Source organism: Danio rerio, chromosome 3 (genome assembly GCF_049306965.1).
Source record: "Danio rerio strain Tuebingen ecotype United States chromosome 3, GRCz12tu, whole genome shotgun sequence".
Taxonomy (NCBI): Eukaryota; Metazoa; Chordata; class Actinopteri; order Cypriniformes; family Danionidae; genus Danio; species Danio rerio.
The window spans coordinates 50,614,292-50,636,987 of NC_133178.1; the positions used below are offsets into that span (position 1 = coordinate 50,614,292).

At 36.2% G+C, this 22,696-nt stretch overlaps 1 protein-coding gene across 8 annotated transcripts in view; it reads right to left on the reverse strand.

Moving 5' to 3' along the window:
* Positions 1-22,696, reverse strand: part of prkacaa (protein kinase, cAMP-dependent, catalytic, alpha, genome duplicate a) — a 45,860-nt gene that overhangs the window by 9,478 nt on the left and 13,686 nt on the right. For 4 of the 8 annotated variants that reach the window (XR_012400035.1, XR_012400032.1, XR_012400031.1 and 1 more), the window contains exons 1-8: positions 22,128-22,638; positions 14,469-14,530; positions 12,870-12,998; positions 12,679-12,777; positions 10,817-10,899; positions 3,871-3,997; positions 254-349; positions 46-168 (exon numbers count right to left, since the gene is read on the reverse strand). Coding sequence is in view for 2 of the 8 variants with exons in the window: in XM_021470955.3 (XP_021326630.1) it covers positions 46-168; positions 254-349; positions 3,871-3,997; positions 10,817-10,899; positions 12,679-12,777; positions 12,870-12,998; positions 14,469-14,530; positions 22,128-22,287 (879 nt within the window). In the remaining 6 variants the exon portion in view is untranslated. 8 annotated transcript variants of the gene reach the window in all.

Sequence of the window (22,696 nt, forward strand, 5' to 3'; positions counted from 1 at the left end):
ATGCTAAACAGCCATTATACAGTGACATTCAGTATCAGTGCTCACCTTCCCGGAGACAATTTTCTCGTAGATCTGGATAGGCTGGTCAGCAAAGAATGGCGGGTAACCAGCAGCCATCTCGTAGATCAGCACTCCCAGAGCCCACCAGTCCACAGCTTTATTATAGCCCTAGCACACAGACAGAGCAAGGGTTACATGATGGAGGCTCATCTTGACTTGCAGCACTAGCACATATGGCAGCTCTGGTGCTCACTTTACTGAGGATGATTTCTGGTGCCAGGTACTCAGGTGTGCCACACAGTGTCCAGGTCCTGCCCTTTACACGTTTAGCAAATCCAAAATCTGTTACCTGAGGTAAAAAAACAAAAAACAAAGATAAATACAAGTAATTTTTCATGTCATCCAGGACCACAAACTAAATGTTTATTTGACATTTATAATCATCTGAAAACTTATAAATAAGCTTTTTATTGCTGCATAGTTTGTTAGCATGGGACATTGTTGACCTGTTCCCACTGAGTGGTTCAGTATGCTTTTCTGCCGTTTCCATTGTCAAAAGGTACCAAAAGAGAACCATACTTTACCACTTTTTGGGTACCCTTTCCCAAGGGTATGGGTCAAACAAACAATGTCGTCGTTGTCTTCATGAACAGCCCAAAGCCAAGAAGAGCAGAATCTACCCTGTGCCCCGTTGCTGTTTACAAGGCTGTCTAAAGCGCGAGCGGTTTCACTTTCTCACGTGCGGTGGCCTCACATCTACTTTTTAAAATAACAAACTTCTTGAGCTGATGATAATATCGTGTGCATGTTTATTGAAGTGCTTCTGACATCCGATCCTTTAGGAAATGGACAAACGTGAGAGTGACGCGTGAAAAAAAGGAGCTGAAAACAACAAAGGAGTAAATGATTCTTTTCAGCAACTTAAAACATGAACAAACTGCCATGTTTAACTATTATCATCACCTTTTGGACTATTATAAATTCAGAATTTCGGAATTACTTTTTAACAAGCGGTTACATGTGCTAGTGAGGATTACAGACACAGATGAGAGGTTTGCACTGACTGTGGGCTATATGTTAATTGTTGCTTTTAAACCCAAATAAGAACTAAATGTATGCTGTGTATAGTTTTTTTCCTGTAAATGGTAACATTATTTATTTTATATAAATGCAGATGTTACAGTAGGCTATTTCATTGATCTGCAGTAATAATCAAATCCTGTTCATAGAAAGGTTAGTAATGAACATTTATACACCATTGGTACCCTTTTGGCAGTGGAAACACAAGCCTGATAAAGGTGACGGCTACTGACTAATACCGTAACGTACCACTCAGTGGAAATGAATCATATTTGGTCAAGATAAATACTATATGAAACTATTTGAGATCTGGAATCTGAAAGTTCAAAAATAAATAAAAAATAATGAGAAACTCACTTTTAAATTATGTTCTTATCAATAAATATTACAAATCAAAAGTTTCATTTTTGATTTTTACAGTACATTTATAAAACTATGCTTTGTATTATGTCATCTTTGCATCAAACTAGAAAAAAAAGAACTTGTTATTGCTTAAGAGGAGTTTCTAATGAAGCGTCTATGAGCGTGAAAGTAAATTTGGTATTGTTCCCTATTCTGGATGTCATTATCAGGCTCACACATTTTTTTAAAGTAATGAAAATACTATTGTGGAGTTTACGCACGCACGCACACACACATATACACATACACATACATATCTTCTTTAACCCTAACTCTGGGTTTTGTGTATATTTTGCTTAAACACATTGTTTTTCTTAAAGTGAATAATGAATCTGTTTAAGTTAATCAACTGAAAAAAGTGTTTGTTTTGGTATATTTCAATGAAAATTTGACCATTAGTTTTTTCCGTTGGATTGGTGATCCTTTTGTTGACATTAATCTGAGGGGTCCCATAGCAACAGCATATTAATACTAGGCATGGGACCATAACTGTGTTTAAGACATACCGCAGTTTGGAAAACGCGGTATACTGCAGTTTGGGAAGATAACAGTGTTAAAGGTATATCACGGTTTTAAAACCATCAAAATTATCTGCTATACCGCTCCTAAGGTATGAGTAAGATTTTTTATTTACATTTTTTGTTTGTTTTTTTAGGACAACAGCATCTTCAACAAAAAAGATGCCATTTTAAATTGGTAAAAAAAAAAAAAATCTGTGTTTCTGAAACAAATGATGACAGCAGAAGTCAATAATTCATTTGAATTATTTAGCCTGACATGTTTACGGTTCCAAAATATTTTAAATGTTTCCCAAATTAAAATATATTTAGTAAAATGGGGGAAAAGGTTTTGTTTTTCACCCAGACATTTAAAAAGAATATATTTTAGAGCAGTAATCTCAAAACCGGTTTATATCCAATTTAATCATATCGTCAGAATCTTATACCGGCCCATGTCTAATTAATACCGTCTCTGACTGTTAGTTTTCAATGAGCGAATGATGCGCATAAAAATCCTGTCTGCTACTTATTATTTCATTTAATTAGGAAGTACATCAATGTACTGCAATAAAAGACTTTCAAGTTCGCGCAGACTTTGAGTTCAGCCATTGTAACCTAATTGTATCTAGATTTGTCTCATTCATTTTCAATGATTTTTAACTGTAAAAAGAGATTTGCTTAATGTAGCAAGCTAGTATTTTTATTATATTATTTTTATGTTTACGTTTTGTCATAAAATTGACAATGGAATAGGTATTATACCTATTTACTGCTTTTTGTTATTCTACTCATTACCCTAAAAATCCATCTGAATTTCTAAAACAAGCAGTGGCGCAGTAGGTAGTGCTGTTGCGTCACAGCAAGAAGCTTGGCTGGGTCGGTTAGCATTTCTCCGTAGAGTTTGCATGTTCTCCCCGTGTTTTCATGGGTTTCCCCTGGGTGCTACCGGTTTCCCCCACAAGTCCAAAAACATGTGCTATAGGTGAATTGGGTAAGTTAAAATTGTTCGTACTGTATGAGTGTGAATGAGTGTGTATGGATGTGAATGAGAGTGTATGGGTGTAAATGATAGTGTATGGGTGTTTCCCAGTGATGGGTTGTGGCTGGACGGGCTTCTGCTGCGTAAAACATGCTGTTAACGGTTCATTCCGCTGTGGCGACCCCAGATTAATAAAGGGACTAAGCCGAAAAGAAAATGAATGAACGAATTCCTGAAACAATCTCAGAAAAGAGCTGACTTCTGCATTGCAGATTAAGGTGAAAAGCACAGATATATTTGACTGAAGGTTCAGAACCCTTTACCACACCCCAACAAAAGTATTATCATGTTTAATTTAGTTCCGAATCTAATTTAATTTAGTTTCTAGACATCTGCTTTAAAACATGCTGTTCTAAGAAGCATTAAAAATGACCCAGTGAGTTTATATAAGTAGATAAGGCTTACATATTAAAAAAGGCAAAACAAAACTTCATTTTGTTGACTTCATGGGGACTTTAAATACAGCAAAAAAAAAAAAAAAGGAAATATTATTGTAAATATTATTTACACTAATGTTTCCAGAAGTCTGTTGCTAGTGGTGCCTTTTTCGATGACTTTCAAAAGACTAAAATAAATGATTATTGTAAAAGTGACGTCATATTTTTCATACACAACACAGGCTGAGAGGAGTCAACGAATCATATAATGGCATAATGATTATCATAACTGATAAAACTAATGTAAACTTAACTATTAAAAACCACTGTGTGATCTTATACACAAGGAGGGTGCTAGCAGGACATTAACTTTGAATTCAATTCATCTTTATTTCCATAGCGCTTTTACAATGTAGATTGTGTCAAAGCAGCAAACACGGTGTCATTAGCTAAAGTGATCTGGCGTGTTTACCTGTATGTAGCCCTGCTGGTCTATGAGCAGGTTTTCAGGCTTCAGATCTCGGTAGATGAGATCGAGTGAGTGAAGGTATTCAAAGGTCAGAACTATTTGGGCGGCGTAAAATCGGGCATGAGGCTCACTGTAGTGGACAGAGACAAACAAACAAAGTAAATACACAGAGGTCAGAGGACATGCATTTGGTAATTGCACAAGAAAAACAACTTTTTTTAAACAGTTCTACACGAGACAGGCCTGGAGCATGACATATAAAAGAATATTGATGATCTGAAATTCATCTGATGCTATCTCTAAATATCTAAAGTTGCATATAGAGGTCATTTTAAGTTCGACATCAAAATACACTCACCGGTCACTTTATTAGGTACACCTCATTCGTACTGGGTTAAACCCCCTTTTGCCTTCAGAACTGCCTTAATCTTTTGTGACATAAATTCAACAAGGTACTAGAAATATTCCTGAGAGATTTTGGTCCATATTGACATGATAGCATCACGCAGTTGCTGCAGATTTGTTGGCTGCACATCGTTCCACCACAACTTAAAGGTACTCCATTGGATTGAGCTCTGGTGACTGTGGGGGCCATTTGAGTACAGTGAACTCATTGTCATGTTCAAGAAACCAGTCATATGATTCATGCGTTATGACATGGCGTGTTATCCTGCTGAAAGTAGCCATCAGAAGATGGTCATAAAGGGATGAACAGGGTTAGAAACAATACTCAGGTAATGCTGAGTTTGTACTAATGGGCACAAAGAAAATATTTTTAACAAAATATTAACACTATTACACCAAAACACCAAAACAGCCTTAAACATTAATACTAGGCATAACAAATTCTGATGGATTCATGCTTTTATGTTGTTGAAGCCAAATTCTGACCCAACCATCTGAATGTTGCAGCAGAAATCAAGACCCATCAGACCAGGCAAGTTTTTCCAGTTTTCTATCGTCCAATTTTGGTGAGACTGTGCGAACTGTAGCCTTAGTTTCCTGTTCTTAGCTGACAAGAGTAGCACTTGGTGTGGTCTTCTGCTGCTGTAGCCCATCTGCCTCAAGGTTGGACGTGTTGTGCGTTAAGAGATGCTCTTCTGCAGACCTCAGTTGTAACAAGTTATTCAAGTTACTGTTGCCTTTCTATCAGCTCGAACCAGTCTGGCTATTCTTCTCTGATCTCTGGCATCAACAAGGCATTTGCACCCACTAAACTGCCCATTTGAACTTTTTCTGACCTATCTCTGTAAACCCTAGAGATAATTGTGTGTGAAAATCCCAGTAGATCATCAGTTTATAAAATACTCAAACCAGAATGTCTGGCACCAACACCATGCCATGTTTAAAGTCACTTAAAACCCTTTTCTTCCCCATTCTGATGCGCGGTTTGAACTGCAGCAGATCATCTTGATCATGTGTACATGCCTAAATGCACAGAGTTGCGGACGTGATTGGCTGATTAGAAATTTGTGTTAATGAGCAGTTGGAAAGGTATACCCAATAAAGTGGCCAGTAAGTGTACAATTACATTACTGATTTTATAGGAGAGAGTGTTCAGCTTTATTGCCATATCAGCCTATTAATAAATATCGTTTCCATAACAATAAAAAGACATTAATACTTATAAATAAAAAATAAGATGTTGTCCAGCTTTTAAGACTTGCACTGATACAAATTCAAATTTTTTTTAAAGGATTCACAGTGCTTCCCACATATTGACTGTACTTGGACGGGCCTCCCAGGTATATTAACAGCCGCCCAAGTGTATTTAGTGATGCTTTTTTTAGTACTATTAACATCCTTTTACACTTTGTATTCGCTCAATATAACTCAACATTTGCGATTTAGTAATGAAAACACTTTACCAGTTTCGTCTAGACAGTTTCACATGCTCTTCAGACCCACAGACCCATGGATTTTTGGGACTATTCGCCCCACCAGAGTTTCAAAATCTTCTATAATGGCCGAAATTCAACTTCTGCTTTTGCTCTCTAAAGCTCGTATGTGTTTTTCTATTACTCTTTTATTAAAGACTACTTTCAACCTGGTTTCACAGCAAACAGCGCACACACAGCAGATGTACAGAGAGAAAAAGTAAATAACAGACTCATTATTCTAAAAGACTCAGAAAAACTTTACTATATGCTCGGAGAGGACGAAATGACATCTAAACTGGCTGCAAAATATATGTACACAATTAGTAATGGGTAATCATACATTTGCCTAACTTAAAAAAATCGACTTGTTTAATCTTGCAATTAGGATACCTCTTAAAGAAACTGTCTGTTTTATTAAGTTTTGTTATTTATTTTTTATTTACTAATTATTTTATGAATTTGTTGATGTTATTATATTACATAGGCTATTTTATATACAAATCTAAAATGCTTTGGCATTCAAATTTGCTTTGGACGAAGCAGATTTGACCTGTCAGTGGGTGTTTATGGCTCCTGAATAGCATAAAAGTATATTTTTTTCAGTCTTTTTTTTCTTCAAACCATTGAAAAGAAACGGTGTCATAAAAAATACTATTATAAAAAAATGAAATTATGTTATGTTTGTTGCATATAGTTAACTACTTATATGATGTGGGTAAAGGATGTTTACCCACAAACATTTGAAAAAATGATTATTATTATTTTTTTAGTTCCCAGGTTCTGCAGGTTGCAATGTCCCGAATTCTGCTTGCCAATCTTAAGCCAATTGTAATTAATTGTTTTGGTTCAATTTAGAATTTCCCCAACGAGCGAAGAGCCCGGGGAAACCAGATTAGCCGCGTTTCCACTATCGCGCCTAAAGCGAGCGAGCCAGGGCGAGCCAAGGGCCTAATCGGGCCAAAGCGGGGCTTTCTTGGGGCCAGCGGCCGGCCTTTTTCGGCCCGCCGAACACCTTGGGCCTAGGAGGGCCAGCTGGGGCTTCGGGGCGGAGTGAAAGGAGAGGCGGGCAGTTTTCTGATCGCACATGAGTACATGCGCAAAACAAATAAATAAATAAGGGAAAGAAAACATCTAGCCTTATAGTCTGGGGTCTTTTTGCGTATGATCGCCCTTATGTTTCCCTTTTAAATGTAAGGCTGCTGCATAAAATAATAAAGTAGATTTAATTAATAGTGACGTTCTTTGCTGCGTCCTCCTTTATGTTTCAATAACGCATAAAAATCATTACATCATATTAAAGACACAGCAGACAATAAAGGTTTTCAAGAGTTTTTGTAAAGTTTAAAAGGTGTGTTTGTGCGGCTTGACAGTTCTGTGGGCGTTGTTTGCGTGACGCGCTGTGAGCTACTAGCCCGACAGTGGAAACGTGACATAATTTTGGCCTCATTTCTCAACCTCCCGGGCTAATGGCCCGGCCCGATTAAAGCCCTGGCTCGCACTGGCCCGATAGTGAAAATGCGGCTATTGAGTGCTTCGACTTTGCCCCCCCTGGTCCATTCCTTCATGAGCATAGACAGCCCTGACTGAGAAACAACCATCCACCATTAGAGTTTCACACCATTTTTTAATAATTGATAATTCAGTGCCTATGAGACATTCTAACCATGGAGTTTTAGATGCACAAATGATCAATGTAGTCTTAACACAACTTTTATTCCTAATGAAATACAGAGCTGTGCAGTTGTTATGACATATATTGGATTCATTTTAATAACCTTAATATACCTAAAAATGAAAATATAGACATCGATTTGCCACTTAATTTTATTTATTTTTTTATATGACAGGGACAATGGAAAAATCAAAGAACTGCCCCACAATTAGCTGCATAGCTAAATTTCATCTGCAGTCCCTTGGCAGAAAATACAAATCATCATAAAATAAATTATGTCAAGATTTAAATTATAACCCTCCAATTAATGGTCACACACACACGACACATTTCAACCAGGATTTCAACTGCATGAGCATAGACGGCCCTGATTGAGAAACAACCATCCGCCATTAGAGATTTCACACCATATTTGGCGACAATAATGTCAGTGACTTTGAGGCATCTCAAAGGCATCTCATTTCCTCTTTAGATGCACAAATGAACAATGCAGTCCTAATGTAACTTTTATTCTTAATGCAACCTATTAAAAAGAAATAGTGTCACAATAACTACATTATAAATAATTATTATTAAAAAATGAAATTATGTTGTTTGTTGCATATAGTTAACTATTTATGTGAAGTGGGTAAATGGTGTGTTTCAATCCGGCTACCAATTCCTTTGAAGTCTCTTTTAACTAAATCTATCATCTCATAAAATTAAACGTATTATTATTATTATTATTATTATTATAAATAATATTGAGTAATTGTCCATGGGTGAGTTTAGTGTGTCTGATACGAAATCTCGCACACAAAACCTCATCGAGTTCAAATAATTATTAGATTTTTTTACCTTCGAAGGGCAGGTTTTCAGAGCATTGATTCCATTCTACTTCTAGAGATTTTATATCGCCATTTTACATGCGATGAAAACATCCAATTTAATTTGTCAATTGATATAGTGAACATAAAATAAACAGATGATAGCAATAAGAGGTATTAGAATGGTGTAAAGATGCTTAATCAAAGGTTTAGTGAAATTTTGTTGGTCTAGATGTTGACCGACTGAGACAAACACTACATCAGTAGAATCAGTCAATGTCATCAGTAGTTATGTATTATTTACAGCAGAATGTGGCAGCACATTTCACTGTCAGCAATGTACATTTGATTAATGCAACTCCGCAGATAACCTGGCAATATTCTGTTTATGATGCAGCTTCAGAACTGCACATCGTCTTAAAGATAAAGTGGTTCAATTACTGTGCTCAAACTATAAAATAAATAGTAGAAAACTATATAACAGGGCACTAAAGTGTCTTTTTCCCCCTCAGTGTAGCTAAATTTATTTAGAGGTCACAATGATGCCATTCCGGGTATGAAAAAATGTTATTTATGCTAACTATTTAACATAACAGATTGCCTATTTTGTTTGTGATTCAGCCAAGAGCAGAGAATGATTTTCTTTTGGCCTGTTGATAATTGATTTAAATTAAGCTGCATTCACATTGCAGATCTTGATGGTCAATTCTGAATTCTTCAAAGAAAACAAAACCATCACTTTCTGATTAACTGGCACCAAATATCTACCGTAAAAACTGAATTTGCTGTGGTAGGAGAAGCTGTGTGAATCTTTTCTTCATTTATTATATGACTTGTGCCTTAAAAGACAATGCCGACACACAATGAAAGTGTGAAGCACAGACCCTCTTGACAGTTGTGGATGTAATGAGTTATATACACAACTAGTTTTACAGCCAATAAGTATCCACTTTATTTGATGACCTGCTTATATAATCTTTTAGGATTGACTTGTATCTGATGTCTGCATTTACAATGTTTTTTTTTTTGTCTTTTTGACAAGTTCTGCTATAGTTTATGACAGAAAAGTTCCCATTATGCAAATATCTATTTTATAAGGGGTTTAAATGCAGGCATGTGGCAACAGTATGCATATACCCAGCTTCTAATGGTAAAAATGTATTCTATTTTTTTATAATCAAACTTCATAAAAACAGTCATCAGAGAGGGAAGTCCACCCAGTACTGATCTTTTCTTCATGAGCATTTTTTTTAAAAGTTCCCAGGTTCTGCAGGTTGCAATGCCCCGCATTTTGCTTGCCAATCTTAAGCCAATTATAATTGTTTGTTTTGGTTCAATTTGGAATTTCCCCAAACAGCGCAGAGCCCGGGGGACCAGAGTGAGTGCTCTGATTTGGCCCCCCCGGTCCATTCCTTTATGAGCATAGACAGCTCTGACTGAAAAACAACCATCCGCCATTGGAGTTTTCACATCATATTTGCCGAAGATAATGTCAGTGACTATGAGGCAGTCAAACCTTTGAGTGTTAGATGCACAAATGAACAATCGTCTTAATGCGGACTTTTATTCTAAATGCAATACAGAACTGTTGCAGTTGTTGTGACAGATTCGTTTTTATAACCTTACAGTATTTTTATAAAAATACAGGCATCGAATTGGCACTCTTTTTTTTTATTTTATTTGACAGGGACAATGGACAACCAAAGAACTGCCCCAGAATAAGCTGCATGGCTAAATTTAATCTGCAGTCCCTGGACAAAAAGTCCTGGTCACAGTCCTGAGACATTTTTAACCAGCATTTCATCTGTAGCTTGAATTGTGCTGAGGCAGGACTCCGTCAAATGTTGATTGGTAGATTACTTCAATCAGAAACAACTTTTACAGAAAAAGCGGAATGATTAACGTCATTGACTCTACAAGTCAATTACACTTTATTTTGATGGTCCGTTTGTTGAATTTAACTACATAGCATCTACATGCTAACTAATACTTATAATTAGATTATAAGTAGACTGTTAGGTAGGGGTAAGGGTTGGGTTTAAGGTTACGGTTAGTGTAAGTTGAAATGTACTTGCAAAGTTTCTTATAGTCAGAAAAATGTCTGTTGAAGGAGCAGTATCAACAGATATTAATCAGACCATCTACTAATACTCAAATGGACCATCAAAATAAAGTGTTACCAACAAGTCTTTACACAATCACCTCTTTACGAAGCTCTAGTTTGTCTTATGTTGTCAGTACAAAGGCAAACTAAATCCTTCTGTGGCAAAGGTGCAAGATCATTAACAATTTTGTACATTAAACAACTGTAAGACATAACAATATTACATAATAATAATATTAAATTACTCTGATTGGGTTGAGGTCACAAAAAAATCTTAAATCGCGACACGTTACCGTTTTACTTTAGTTTCAGTCTGTTAGCTTTGAATGAATTTGAATTTAAGAATAAATGTTTGTAAATGATAAAACTAACTGTAAATGATCTGAATTAAAAGATTTGGGAAAATCTAATTTATAATAAACCTAGCTGAAGAAAGTGATTGTAGTACAATATGCATTAAGAAAAAAAGAAAACAAAAAACACTCACCTAAATCTTCCGATTCTACGTAAGTGAGAAAACATCTCTCCTCCAGGAACATACTCCATTACCATATACAGGTTAGTATTATCCTGAGCAGAAAACACAAAAGAAAACCAGTGAGATACACAAATACTAGTCTAAGCCTCAGTTCCTAATGTTGTCATGAAACTGGAATTCAATAACCATTGAATGTGAAGGTCATCAGTTTACCTAAGCAAATGGAAGTTTCTTATAATTTCAGGACCGATTGGTATTGAATTCCAGTATTGTGACAACACTACGAGTGTCTGTTAGATTTTGTATTATTTTTTGATGGAAGGGTCTTCTGTTCACCATGGCTGCTTTCATTTGATCAAAATATAGTAAAAACAACAATAGGTTGAAATATTAATACTATTTATTATAGTTATCTATTTGAATAGAGAAAATGTTATTTATTTCTATGGTGGCACAAATGAATTTCCATTACTCTGGTCTTTTGATCAATGAATGCTATCGTGACGGCATAGTTCAGTAGTTCAGCAAAAAAAAAAAAATGCACTAATCACAATGAAGTGTTTTCAAACATTTCTTTGTTTCTCTCTTCTCTTGAACACAAACCCAGTATTTTAAAGAACCTTGAAAACCTGTAGCCATTGACATTCATTCATTCAAAAAAAAAAAAAAAGAAAACCTTGGAGGTCCACAGAAGTCTAAATATCATCTTTTGTGTTCAACAAAATAAAGAAATTCAAACAGGTTTAGTAAAAAGTAGATGATGAAATAATATTTTTTTATTTTTGTTAAACAATCTCTTTAAAGGGCCACGAAATCCCTGTCTCACCTCTAGCTTGAAAAAAGTCAGTTAAGTGGGTGAGTCTGGCTTTGTTTAGGTGGGAGTGTCGAGTGGCAAAAGAGGGGTTTGATGAAAAGGGTTTCATTATGTGCATGTGCTGATTTTCACATAGGCAACACAAACACAGGCGCATTGGAGATAGACAGTGACTACGTTTACATGGACATCAGAAATCTAACTATTTGCCTTGATATTAATAAGGCCCCATTTACACTAACACTTTTTAGTTTGGAAATGCTTAAGTATTGCTACGATTATGCCATCCCTCTACACTACGCCGGAGTTTTGAGCGCTGAAAACGGAACAGTTGAAAATGCTGGAGAAGCAGGTTTTATTTTAAAACGCTGCTGCTCCATCTCATTGTGGATGGGGGAAAACGGAGACATCTGAAAACGGAGGCGGGGCTGCAGATATATCTTATTGGGGCTTTTTCCTCAATATTAAGTAGCCTACACACACTTCAGTCCAGCATCCTCTCCTTGTAAGTTCAGACTTCGCAAGTTTAATATGGAAAACAAACTCCAGAGGACACATGCAGTAGTGCTTTCATAGTGGGAAAATGGAAACAAAAACTTTGTTGCGGCACATTTATAAACGCAACACTGACAACCCATGTCTCCAAACAATTCCTCTACTACTTGTTTTAATTATCGTTGGTAGCACAACATAGCATCTCTCTGCTGTCTAAACAGCGTAACAGGTAAAAACAAAGCTATCATGCATATTTATGAAGTTGCACCTCATTCACAATAGAGCACGCTGATTGGTTTGAATCAACTAATTAGATTAACAAATTAACAAATTAATTCAGATGAACGAATTTGCTCGAAATAGCGCAAAAACAACCAATTTTTACTTTTTTTGTGAAATATGTGTCCTAATAGTGTTTTTAGCAGAATGGGACACATATATAACTGTCAACATCTCCAAAAATGTGTTTTGGTTTTTCGTGACCCTGTAAGAACTCCTTTTGACACAAAATCGTGTGACCAAACATACAAGCATATTAAAAGCAACGCATAAGTGCTGGTACCTTGAAAGAATGCTCCAATCGCACAAGAAAGGGGAAGCTGACAGCCTGCAGGATGCGTTTCTCATTCAGTGTGTGTTCTATCTGTTTCAGCTTCACCACCTGAGAGACAAGAGAAAATGAGCTCCAACACACACACGCACACACATACACAAACACACTATTCATCAGCAGTTCCTCTGAGAGCTATATACCTTCTGTTTGTCGAGGATCTTCATGGCAAAATGCTGGCCTGATTCTTTGTGCTTGACTAGCATGACTCGTCCAAAGGAGCCGGTGCCCAGTGTCTTCAACCGCTCAAAATGGTCCAGAGACGCAGTGTTCTGAACGGTGAGAGAAATAAAGAGTTAGTACTTCTTTATTATTCACAGTATTTTTACTCCACTAATGAAAGTCAATTAGGATTAAAGTCTCTCCAAAAAGCATAAACATACAGGTAAATGTTGTTATTTTATATTTGCATATTGGATGTAGTTCGCTAAAGACTAGTTCACACTACATGACTTGTATATTATAATTTATTTATTGCCACATCAGCAACTTCTGGCTATTCCATGGCAAAATGGATATACATATATTACATCATTCATATTACAATAAAAAGCTACTTTGATCTATTTATATTTTATATATTTGTCAAAGTCACACAAAAAGTTATTCAAAGTTAAATATGATATTTCTGATCAATTTTTGATAAATAATTTAAAACTCTTCTTGGTGGTACCTTTTTAAAAATGTCCATCAAAGTACTCTCCTTATAAAAAATGTTGTCTAGAATTTTAACTTTTACATTCCAGCAAAATAAGTTTTATGGTAAGAGCAGCCTGGCATTAATCAAAATGTTTAATGAGCATAAAACGCAGAATGTCAACACAAAAAATGCCTTCAGATTGAGATTGGCCTCTAAAGCTTGTGTTAAATTAAAAGATATTTGCAAAGGAGAATTCTTCATCCTAATGGGAGAGAATATACATTTTACTCTGCTCCGCATAAACTATATTCCAGAACTAATTATGTTTTGGTATCAAAGTCCCTCGTTTCTTGCTCTATTGGTATTATTAATTGTAATATCAGATGATGTTTGGGTCAATATGGAAATCATTCCACATCAGGTTAGCCAACATTGTTACAGATGGAGATGCAATTCTTCACTTTTACATATACCATAATTTAAAGAAGCATTAAAGAAGTTATTTTAAGTTCTAATATTACTTTATTGTTATTGTATACATTATTATATAATGCATATAAATGTTTTTCAAAATGTTCAATATGCATAGAAATATAAAATTATCAACTATCTAATAAAATATCAAGTATAAAAGTAGTGTAAAGAAAATGGTGTTAAAAGGTTAGTTTAACTCAAAATGAAGATTTACTCTCAAATTACTCATCCTCAAGTGGTTCCAAACGTTTACATTTTAACTAAAAAGTTTCTTCGTTCTGCTGAACACTAAATAAGATATTTTAGACAGCAGAAAACATGTAAACATTGATGTACATAGTAGGAAAACCAAATGCTATGCAAGTCACTGGTTTCAAACAGTTTTCCAGCATTCCTCCAAATGCTTTTTAGAGCTCAACAGAAGTAAAGGGGGAGTAATTAACAGAATCTTAAATTTGTGGGTGAACTATCCCCTTTAAAGAAAAAGAAAAAACAAATAATCGGCAGGTCAGTTCAGCTTGTGTCCAGAAGATGGCGTGACGGGAACTCAAATGAGCTCAATTGGCTGACAAAGTCACTGTGTGTGTGCGTATGTCTGTGTGCAGGGCAGAAAATGGGATTAACTGACCTGTGCTGGGTTCTCCCATTTCTTTAGGAAATCTTCTTTGGCTTTAGCGAGAAACTCCTTAACTGTACAAAGAGAGAGAGAGAGAGATAATGTGTGATTATGTGCGTAACAACTTGTGCCGTGCTGCATTTAGAAACATGCTAAAGTGCTAACACATCTGAAGGGGACAGAGCTTATTGAATCTGTTCAAATGTAAACAAGAAGGACAGAACAAAAACTGAGTGTGGAAGTGTAGAAACAGTTTGGTAGTCAACATTAACCTTTTACAAGTCCAGAGTTGCTTGTCTACCCTTATTTATGACAGCAACTTTTCATTTTAGTCAGCTCTGCAGTGTATAATCTGCTCAAATGACTGAGAACGACTGCTGAGAACTACTACTTTGGCCCACTGTGACGTAAAAAAAGAGGTTTTCGAAATATCAAAACAACAACACAACAAAAATGTGAGCAGTAACTATCATACAGGTGTCATTGTGCACAACATCTATCAAAATCAAAATCTTACCAGGCATATTTAGATCATGAATTATTTGATGACATATTAAGACTCTTATTATCATTTAAAAACCATTTAATAATCAAAAAGCAGTGACAAAATTGTTGTTAGTTATTTTAAATCTTTAAACTTTAACACTGTGCTTCTAATCACTGTATTACCTTTTTTTTCCAAGTAGTTGCATATATTTAAAACATATTGTATTGTATTATGATTCATTGAAATAAATAGTTCAGAATAAGCAGATTTCATTTTTAGACTTATCCAATACACTGGATAACAATTGAACATTATTTCACAGAAAATTTTACCTTTGCACAAGTTATACTTGAAATACTATAGCAAACACTTCACTTGCACGTAAACACCTTCATTAAATGATGCAACAATGGGGGAAAAGCGTTTGCTTTGGAAACATGATTGACTGACTGATTTTTTTTTTGGAAAGACTAAACTTACTTTAATTACTTCAATGACTGCAACAATCAACATGACTTCACAGCAATTCGTAACTTTTTGATTTAGTGGCTAATTCAAATGAATGGGCCCCATTTCCTGAATCGTTTGAGAAGTGCGAGTGCTCTGAATCGGGCTCAGGCTCACTTTATCCGGTCCTGGCCCGGTTGGAAGAGGTGTGCCATAGAGCGGTTCAAAGTGCACCTAAGCCCAAAACTAGACGAGACGTGACTTTTACGGGATTGTTTCATATGGATTGATTAATCATTCTTACTGTCAATGAATGCAAACTGTTGAAGATTATTAAAGAAACAAACCCCTCGCTGCACGACAGCTGCACCTTTAGCAAACCTCCTAATTCCTACAGCACGAGGACTTTATAATTGTTTATGAGCGTCAAAAGTGGCTGATCTGTTCGGCGAAATATTTGACTGTATGTCACTGCATCCCAAACAACAAAAACAAAATAACAAAGGAAATCTCCACTGTGCTGAGCAAGAGCGCCTACTGAACAGCGCATCATCGATGGCATAATCGTGCCCAGGCCTGAATATAATGTGAGTGCGGGCAGTCGGGGAGACGGGAGGGGGGACAAGCATGCTTCTGCCCGGTTCAAGGCAACTGTACATAATGTGAGTATGTTCTCATTGCTAAAATTTAGAACAATTTGCTTATTCTCCAATGACGGTTGGGTTTAGGAATGGGGTTGGGTGCCACACCTCCTTTTTAAAATCTTATATTTTTGTAAGAATGAACTCGTACAAACTTAGCAAAAGACTTACAAAAGACTTAGCTACTAAACTGACAAAATGTAAAATAGTTAAGTTTTCTTGTGAAATCGGGTTGGCAACAATATATTTATGAGGGCTGGGACGGTTCACAAAATGATCAGTACGGTTTGTATCATGATTCTGTGGTCAATTTGCTTTAACATTGTAAAAAAAAAAAAAATCCCATATTGTAAAACTTAAATACTATTTAGAAACACCATAAACATCAAATACAATCTTATTAACGACCATTTCTAGTAATTTTTAAAGTTATTTTTAAGTCTGTATTTTAGGCTTTTAATTAAGTTTTTTCTTGTTGATTAACGCTAATTACTACAGTGGGCTATTTTTGGCTTCTGTCATTTAAATTCTTCCACTAAAGTGTACTCGCTCTGTACAATTTATCATGCATTTGCAATAGTCACATTGCAACATCTGAAACATCGAGTTGGGATTATTATAGATGAACAGCAATGAAGAATAGTACAGCGTTTACATTTTACATTACATTCCACTATTCAATAATAGGGGCAGGTCAAAATATCAATATCCATGACGTGGAGCTTCTTGTAATGACGGATCGAATATATGTCAATGTTGCAATTCTAAGAAATATATGTGCTTTTAATAAAACAACTTTTTGATGTATTTTCCCCTCTTCATTTACAAATTTCATGATATATTGTGGATAGTGTTGTTGTGATATCGTGATCCATCATTATCGGCAGATAATAATATGATAATATCATATCGTATTACTGTATCTGAATATCTGACTGCTTATTTCATATTTGTTTTGTTAAATCTTATCTATTTATTCTTGCAATTTTCACTCCTCTCCAAGATTATTACAAAGTTAGTGATTTTATTCCAAATAGAGCGTTTAGAGTCATCTGTTAAAATTGTATTCATATCACAATATAAATCACAGCAAAATACAATATCGTAATGTCAAATTTTTCTAATATCGTGCCGTCCTACTTTAGACTCAGACTTAGCGGACTGTTAAATATGGGTTATCTGACATTAGATAGAACATGTAAAAAAAAAAAAAAAAAGAAGAAAAAAAAAAGGTTTGAGCTAGGGCTGGGCGATTTTTCCGATTTTTTCGATTAATTCGAATTTACGTTTTAAGACGATTTAATTTTGAATTAAATCAAGAAATCGCGATTTTCTTAAAAATATATATTTAATACATTATAATGGCACCAATGCGCTTTGGTTCACTCTCTGTATGAAGCAGGAAGCACACCAGAAGCGCCTCTCGGCCACGCGCAGCGCAGCACCACGCATCGCCATGGATTTTAGAATTCTAAACAGGTTTCTATACACACACCGGCGCTGCCCAGCCACGATTCATGAAGCAGTTCATATTTCAGCCTGTCCACAGAGCGCCATCGTATTATTTTCATGTTAAACATCATGCGAATGTGCGCGTTTGGTGTGTGATAGTTTAAACTTTCATGTCTGCGCCGTGTCGCGGCGCTTCTGGTGTGCGACCTGCTTGACTGCCTGTTAAAGCGTGAAGTCATGTAGGATTTTACTTGTTGCACGTCCGTGTGGATTGTCAAGACATTCCCTCATCAAGTCGATAAACTCGATCTCAACATGTATGAAGGACGTAAAAGCCTGCCATGTGAAAAACCGTGCCGATCTTTTGGTTTGAATACGAGTAGAGGTGAGGGCCAGTAGCAGTGAAAATGAAAGTACTCGCCCCATGACGTCATTTAGCGGACCTAGTTGAAAACCAGACAAATCAGGCAGCATAATACAGAGAGTGGAGCAAAGTGCATCAAATGATCGGTATTTAAAGGGGGAAAAGAAAAATAGATAAAATATATAATTTTATATTAGACACACATCTGGTGCTTGTATTTGCTCCTGCTATACGTCCACAACTTCACACATTGGGTTAAATTAGGCTTTACAGTTTCCATGTTCAGTCCTTTTCTTCCACTGTATCTTTTTAAGAAAAAGGCAGCAGCATTACAACCTGTCATTTAATCAGAAAGCAAAGTTAAAGCCGAGCTGACAGCCAATCTTTCCTAGGCTCAGCAAAACTTGCAAAAATACCTCTGTATTCCTGCAAGTGCAATATTTACACAAATATTTCTTATTCAAATCTTCAGCAGCGCTATTTAACTCGTGAATTTGTTTTACATTTATTTTCACCTTGACCGATTTTTTTTTTACATGCCCATTAAAAATACAATGTTCCTTAACCAGATGGTTTTTCAAGTTACTTTCAGTCATGTTGTTGTAATGTTTTAAGAAGACTAGTTACACAATAAAAAAGTTACAAAAAAAAAAAAAAAAATCGAAATCGTGAATCAGTCTTTTATCAAACTTTATAAAAAACCTAGATTTTTTTTTTTTTGCTAAATCGCCCAGCCCTAATTTGAGCACAAGCTTAAGTATTGAGTTTCTGAAGCGTCTTGATTTGGAATCTTTTAACAGATATAACCCAAAGCATGCGATTTAGCAGCATTAACTGTGAAGGAGACACTGTAAACTCTGGAAAAATTATAGTTAAACTGTGACGGATCAAAATAGACTGCGGTGGATTGGAACCATAGTAACACGCCAACAAACTGCTTCAAGCAGCAGGAATGTGCCAGCGATGAATGAGTGGTCACTGAAATTATTAAAAATAAATAATGTGTGAACTGACCAATATGTTTCCTGAACAGATGCATACCTAATAATTACCATACATAAGCTGGCCTGAAAGCCGAAGTATGTGATTTTCATCACTAGAGGGCATATATTCACAATAAACAAAGGTGAAGTTTTATTACACTATGGCTGCGTCTGAAATCGCATACTTCCACACCAAAATCAGTATGCGAGCCAAGTAGTATGTCTGAATTCATAGAATTCAAGTTTTATTTATTTATTCATTAACTAAATAACTAAATAACTTTTGTGAATGAAACTGCACAACCCAAGAGGAATAATGTTCATCAAGAGGATAAGAGCTGGCTAACAATAGAAGAGATATTTGACGTTTTTTGCATTTATGAGGGAAAAGTTTTTTATGGATGTGACGTCTCTCTGTTATGGATGTGACATGTGAAATTGTCACTTGTTTGATTTTGGTAAATCAAATATAATAGTTTGAAAACATTAACAGCGAAAACTTATTTTTTTTATGGCAAGGTTTACATTTGCATGGAATTGCTCAAATACAGCAATGAACAAAAATTCAAAAAGATAAATGAAATAAAAAATAATTTAAAAAACACACAAAACAAAATGGAAGAAATTTACAAGACACAAAAAACGTATAGCTTCATTATAGCTTACAATAGACAGAGCTTTTACATTTTTCACAGCTTTGAGAGACAGAATAACTTAATAATTAACAGATTAACAGAATAAGTTTGTTTGCAAAAACCTTGTATAAAAGAGTTAATTACAATTAACTAATTACTTTTATTACAATTAACAATTAATCACCATTTTCACAATAACAAATCATTTCTTTTGCATTCAGTGTTATCAATATATTATTTTTAGCAGAATAATTAGTCTTTCCAAAATAATTGCAAACTCAATAAAAGAGTGACATAAGGATCCCTCACTGTTTTTAAAAAAAGATCATTCTTTCTTAATTTCTGAAAATTTGGAATGTATCCCATTGAATGGCCATATTTTATGCAAAATCTTTAGATGAATTTCCTTTATTTGAAATGCAAAATTTGTATAGCAGCAGACATGCTTTTTACGAATTAACCTTCCATAATAAAGAATTCTAATAAAATTCCCTCTTGAAATAAGTCTGATTTTATCATTAAATACTTGCCTAATGTCTTTGTTGGTACATTTTTTGTCAAATTAATTTTTACCCTTTATCAGGAAATTACCTTATTTTCTATCTTTTAACAGGTCAAATGACTGCACATAAAATTAACGAGTCCCAAGGGGATAGCTTTGATTACTGTAGAAAATTCTTTACATTTAAAAGGAAAATAGAACTTAAATAAAAATGATTCATATGAATAGATCCTTAAAGATGAATCAAACAAATCACTTACATATACCAATTCAGGTTTCAACCATTTCTCCAAACATAAACTCTTTCCTTAAACAGTAATTAATTTGTTATTCCAAAGTTTCCAAGCCAAGAGTGCTTACTCTTGAAATGAATTTGAAAATCAGTATGCAAGAGGTACCTGGATGACCTACTACAGTAAGATTCTGAAACGCGCATCGAATGGATGCTATGCTATCCCATGATGCTTCATGAGAGAATTCATAAATGGGAGAGGCGACAAAAGTCACGTGGGTACGTCACATGCTCATGACAAAATGGAGTTCCATTCATACTGCTCACAATATACTGTATGGAATGTATTTTTCCAATGGCCAATAGTACGTTTAAATTCAAACGCAGTACCTCCTGAGTAGGCGATTTCGAACGGAGCCCATGATTAAGTGTGAATCCATGTAAGTTGTTGACTTCAAAATAGACCTGCAGAATTCATATTCATGGATGAGCAAAAGTAAAGCAGAGTAAAGCTGAAAGCCATCGAAGTAAAACGGGAGTGCAAATGCTGATGTGAGACAAGTGTGACATGCCATCAAAAGCAGCTAAGGCTTTATTATGCCACAGTCCACAACTTTTGGTGTTTCGATTGTGATTATGGAGAAGAAGCAGCACTGTTGTCACACTAAATATCTTTTAGGCTTCTGTTTTAACGCAGCTTTGTGCCGTTTAATGAAAGATATTAGATATTTGCATTTGAAAAAGTTCTCTACCTAAAACCTCCATATAAAAAAATAATAATAATAAAATAAAAAAGAGACATGTGTATTGGCCACTTCCGTTTTCCATCATGTTGGTTGTGTGTCCAGAGCCTGTGGCAAATCAATCTCATTGCCTGTTCGCCGTATGGCCTGTTCTAATTTCCATTGTTGTTAAAACCACATCGACTGAGCATGTTATCTAATACTTCCCGAGCTCACCATGACTGAACAAGAGCTCAAATCAATATCTACTGACTCCCTCTCGCTTCATTTCGGACTCGCTCCCTGTGTGTATGTGAGAAACAAAATATCACAGAAATGTAGGAAATATTAAGTAGGTAATTATGTGAGTGGACCAATTTAAGTGCGTGTAAATGTGCTGTGTGGGAACTTTCGGATCACAGGCACTTCCTCATTCCACACCACTAGAGCTTACACTGGGGACATGCAAGCTGTCGCAGCCACTGAAAAGACACAACTGTTGCGACTGCTGCACCCAGTGAAGACTTCCAAAGAAACAAGTGTGATAGCTGCCATTGACAAGTGTACTGAATGACACACCAAGACGAAGGATTCCCAAATTGCAATGCTGCTAAATCCAGAGTAGGGGCAATAAACAATCTCTCAGTGGTAAAAAAAAGGCAGACAACGTAGAGCGAGGTTAGTCACGCTCAAATCTACTGCCATTATCTCTGATCCGCAGGCTCTAGGCAGAGCTAGAGAGAGAGAACAAGAGCCTCACCCCACAACTTCCTGTCAATTCCCCTGCTTTATTATCTCAGAGAGAGATCCAGGAGTGTCTCTCTCACAGGCACACTGGTTGATGGGACAGCACACACTCTAGGGTCATATTTTGATTGCATTTAGATAATCTGTAGAGGAACTACAGAAGATAGATAGAGGCAGGGTAGAGGACAGCGTTCAAAGTTCAACTAAAATTGAAGCTGATCCAACGCACCATAAGCCAACAAAAGGTACTTCAAACGGATTCAAACAAAGGTCAGGCCTCGACTGCTACGCCGCAACAAACAACCCATATGAAAAGTGTAAAAATAGCTCTAGTGCAGTTTTATAAATGGCTCAGGATATGAATGATCCTTGCCTTTGTGCTGGCTTCCCTGACAAACGGGTGCCATGACTACCAGAGGGAAATAACCAGTTCCCACACAAAGTTAGCAGCGCTCTTACCGTCCACTAGGAGCGTGGGACCCTCCACTCCTCCTCCACTACCACTACCACCTCCTCCACCCCCTCCTCCTTCGGCTGATCCTCCTGAAGAACGAGATTCTCCTGAAGAACGAGATTCCCGCTTCCCACCATGCCTCCTGGAGCTTTTTCGGTCACACATGGGCCCTACTGAGACTGGTCTTCCTTCCACTCCTCACTGCATCAGGCTCATAGCCCTAGGCCTCTTCCTAAGAGGTCTGTATACACATGAACCTTACATCCACTTCAGCTCAAAGCTACAGGTGTACGTTCACAGCTGATTTGGTCTCCAAATGTGGCTGATGATTCAGTCTGCTGTTCCTGCTCTTTGTGGAGTGCCGAATGGGGATCTAAAGCCCTCGCAATTCTGCAGCTTCACTGTGCGGACATCACCCTGGTAAATCAATCGGACTCATGCTTCGTTTGTATCAATATTTATTCTGTACACAGTGCCATTCCACTCACCCTCAAGTGGAACACACACGCCTAAAACAAGCACATACACAAACATACGCACTAGATTGATCCAAATAGGGACCTGGTCGCCAAGG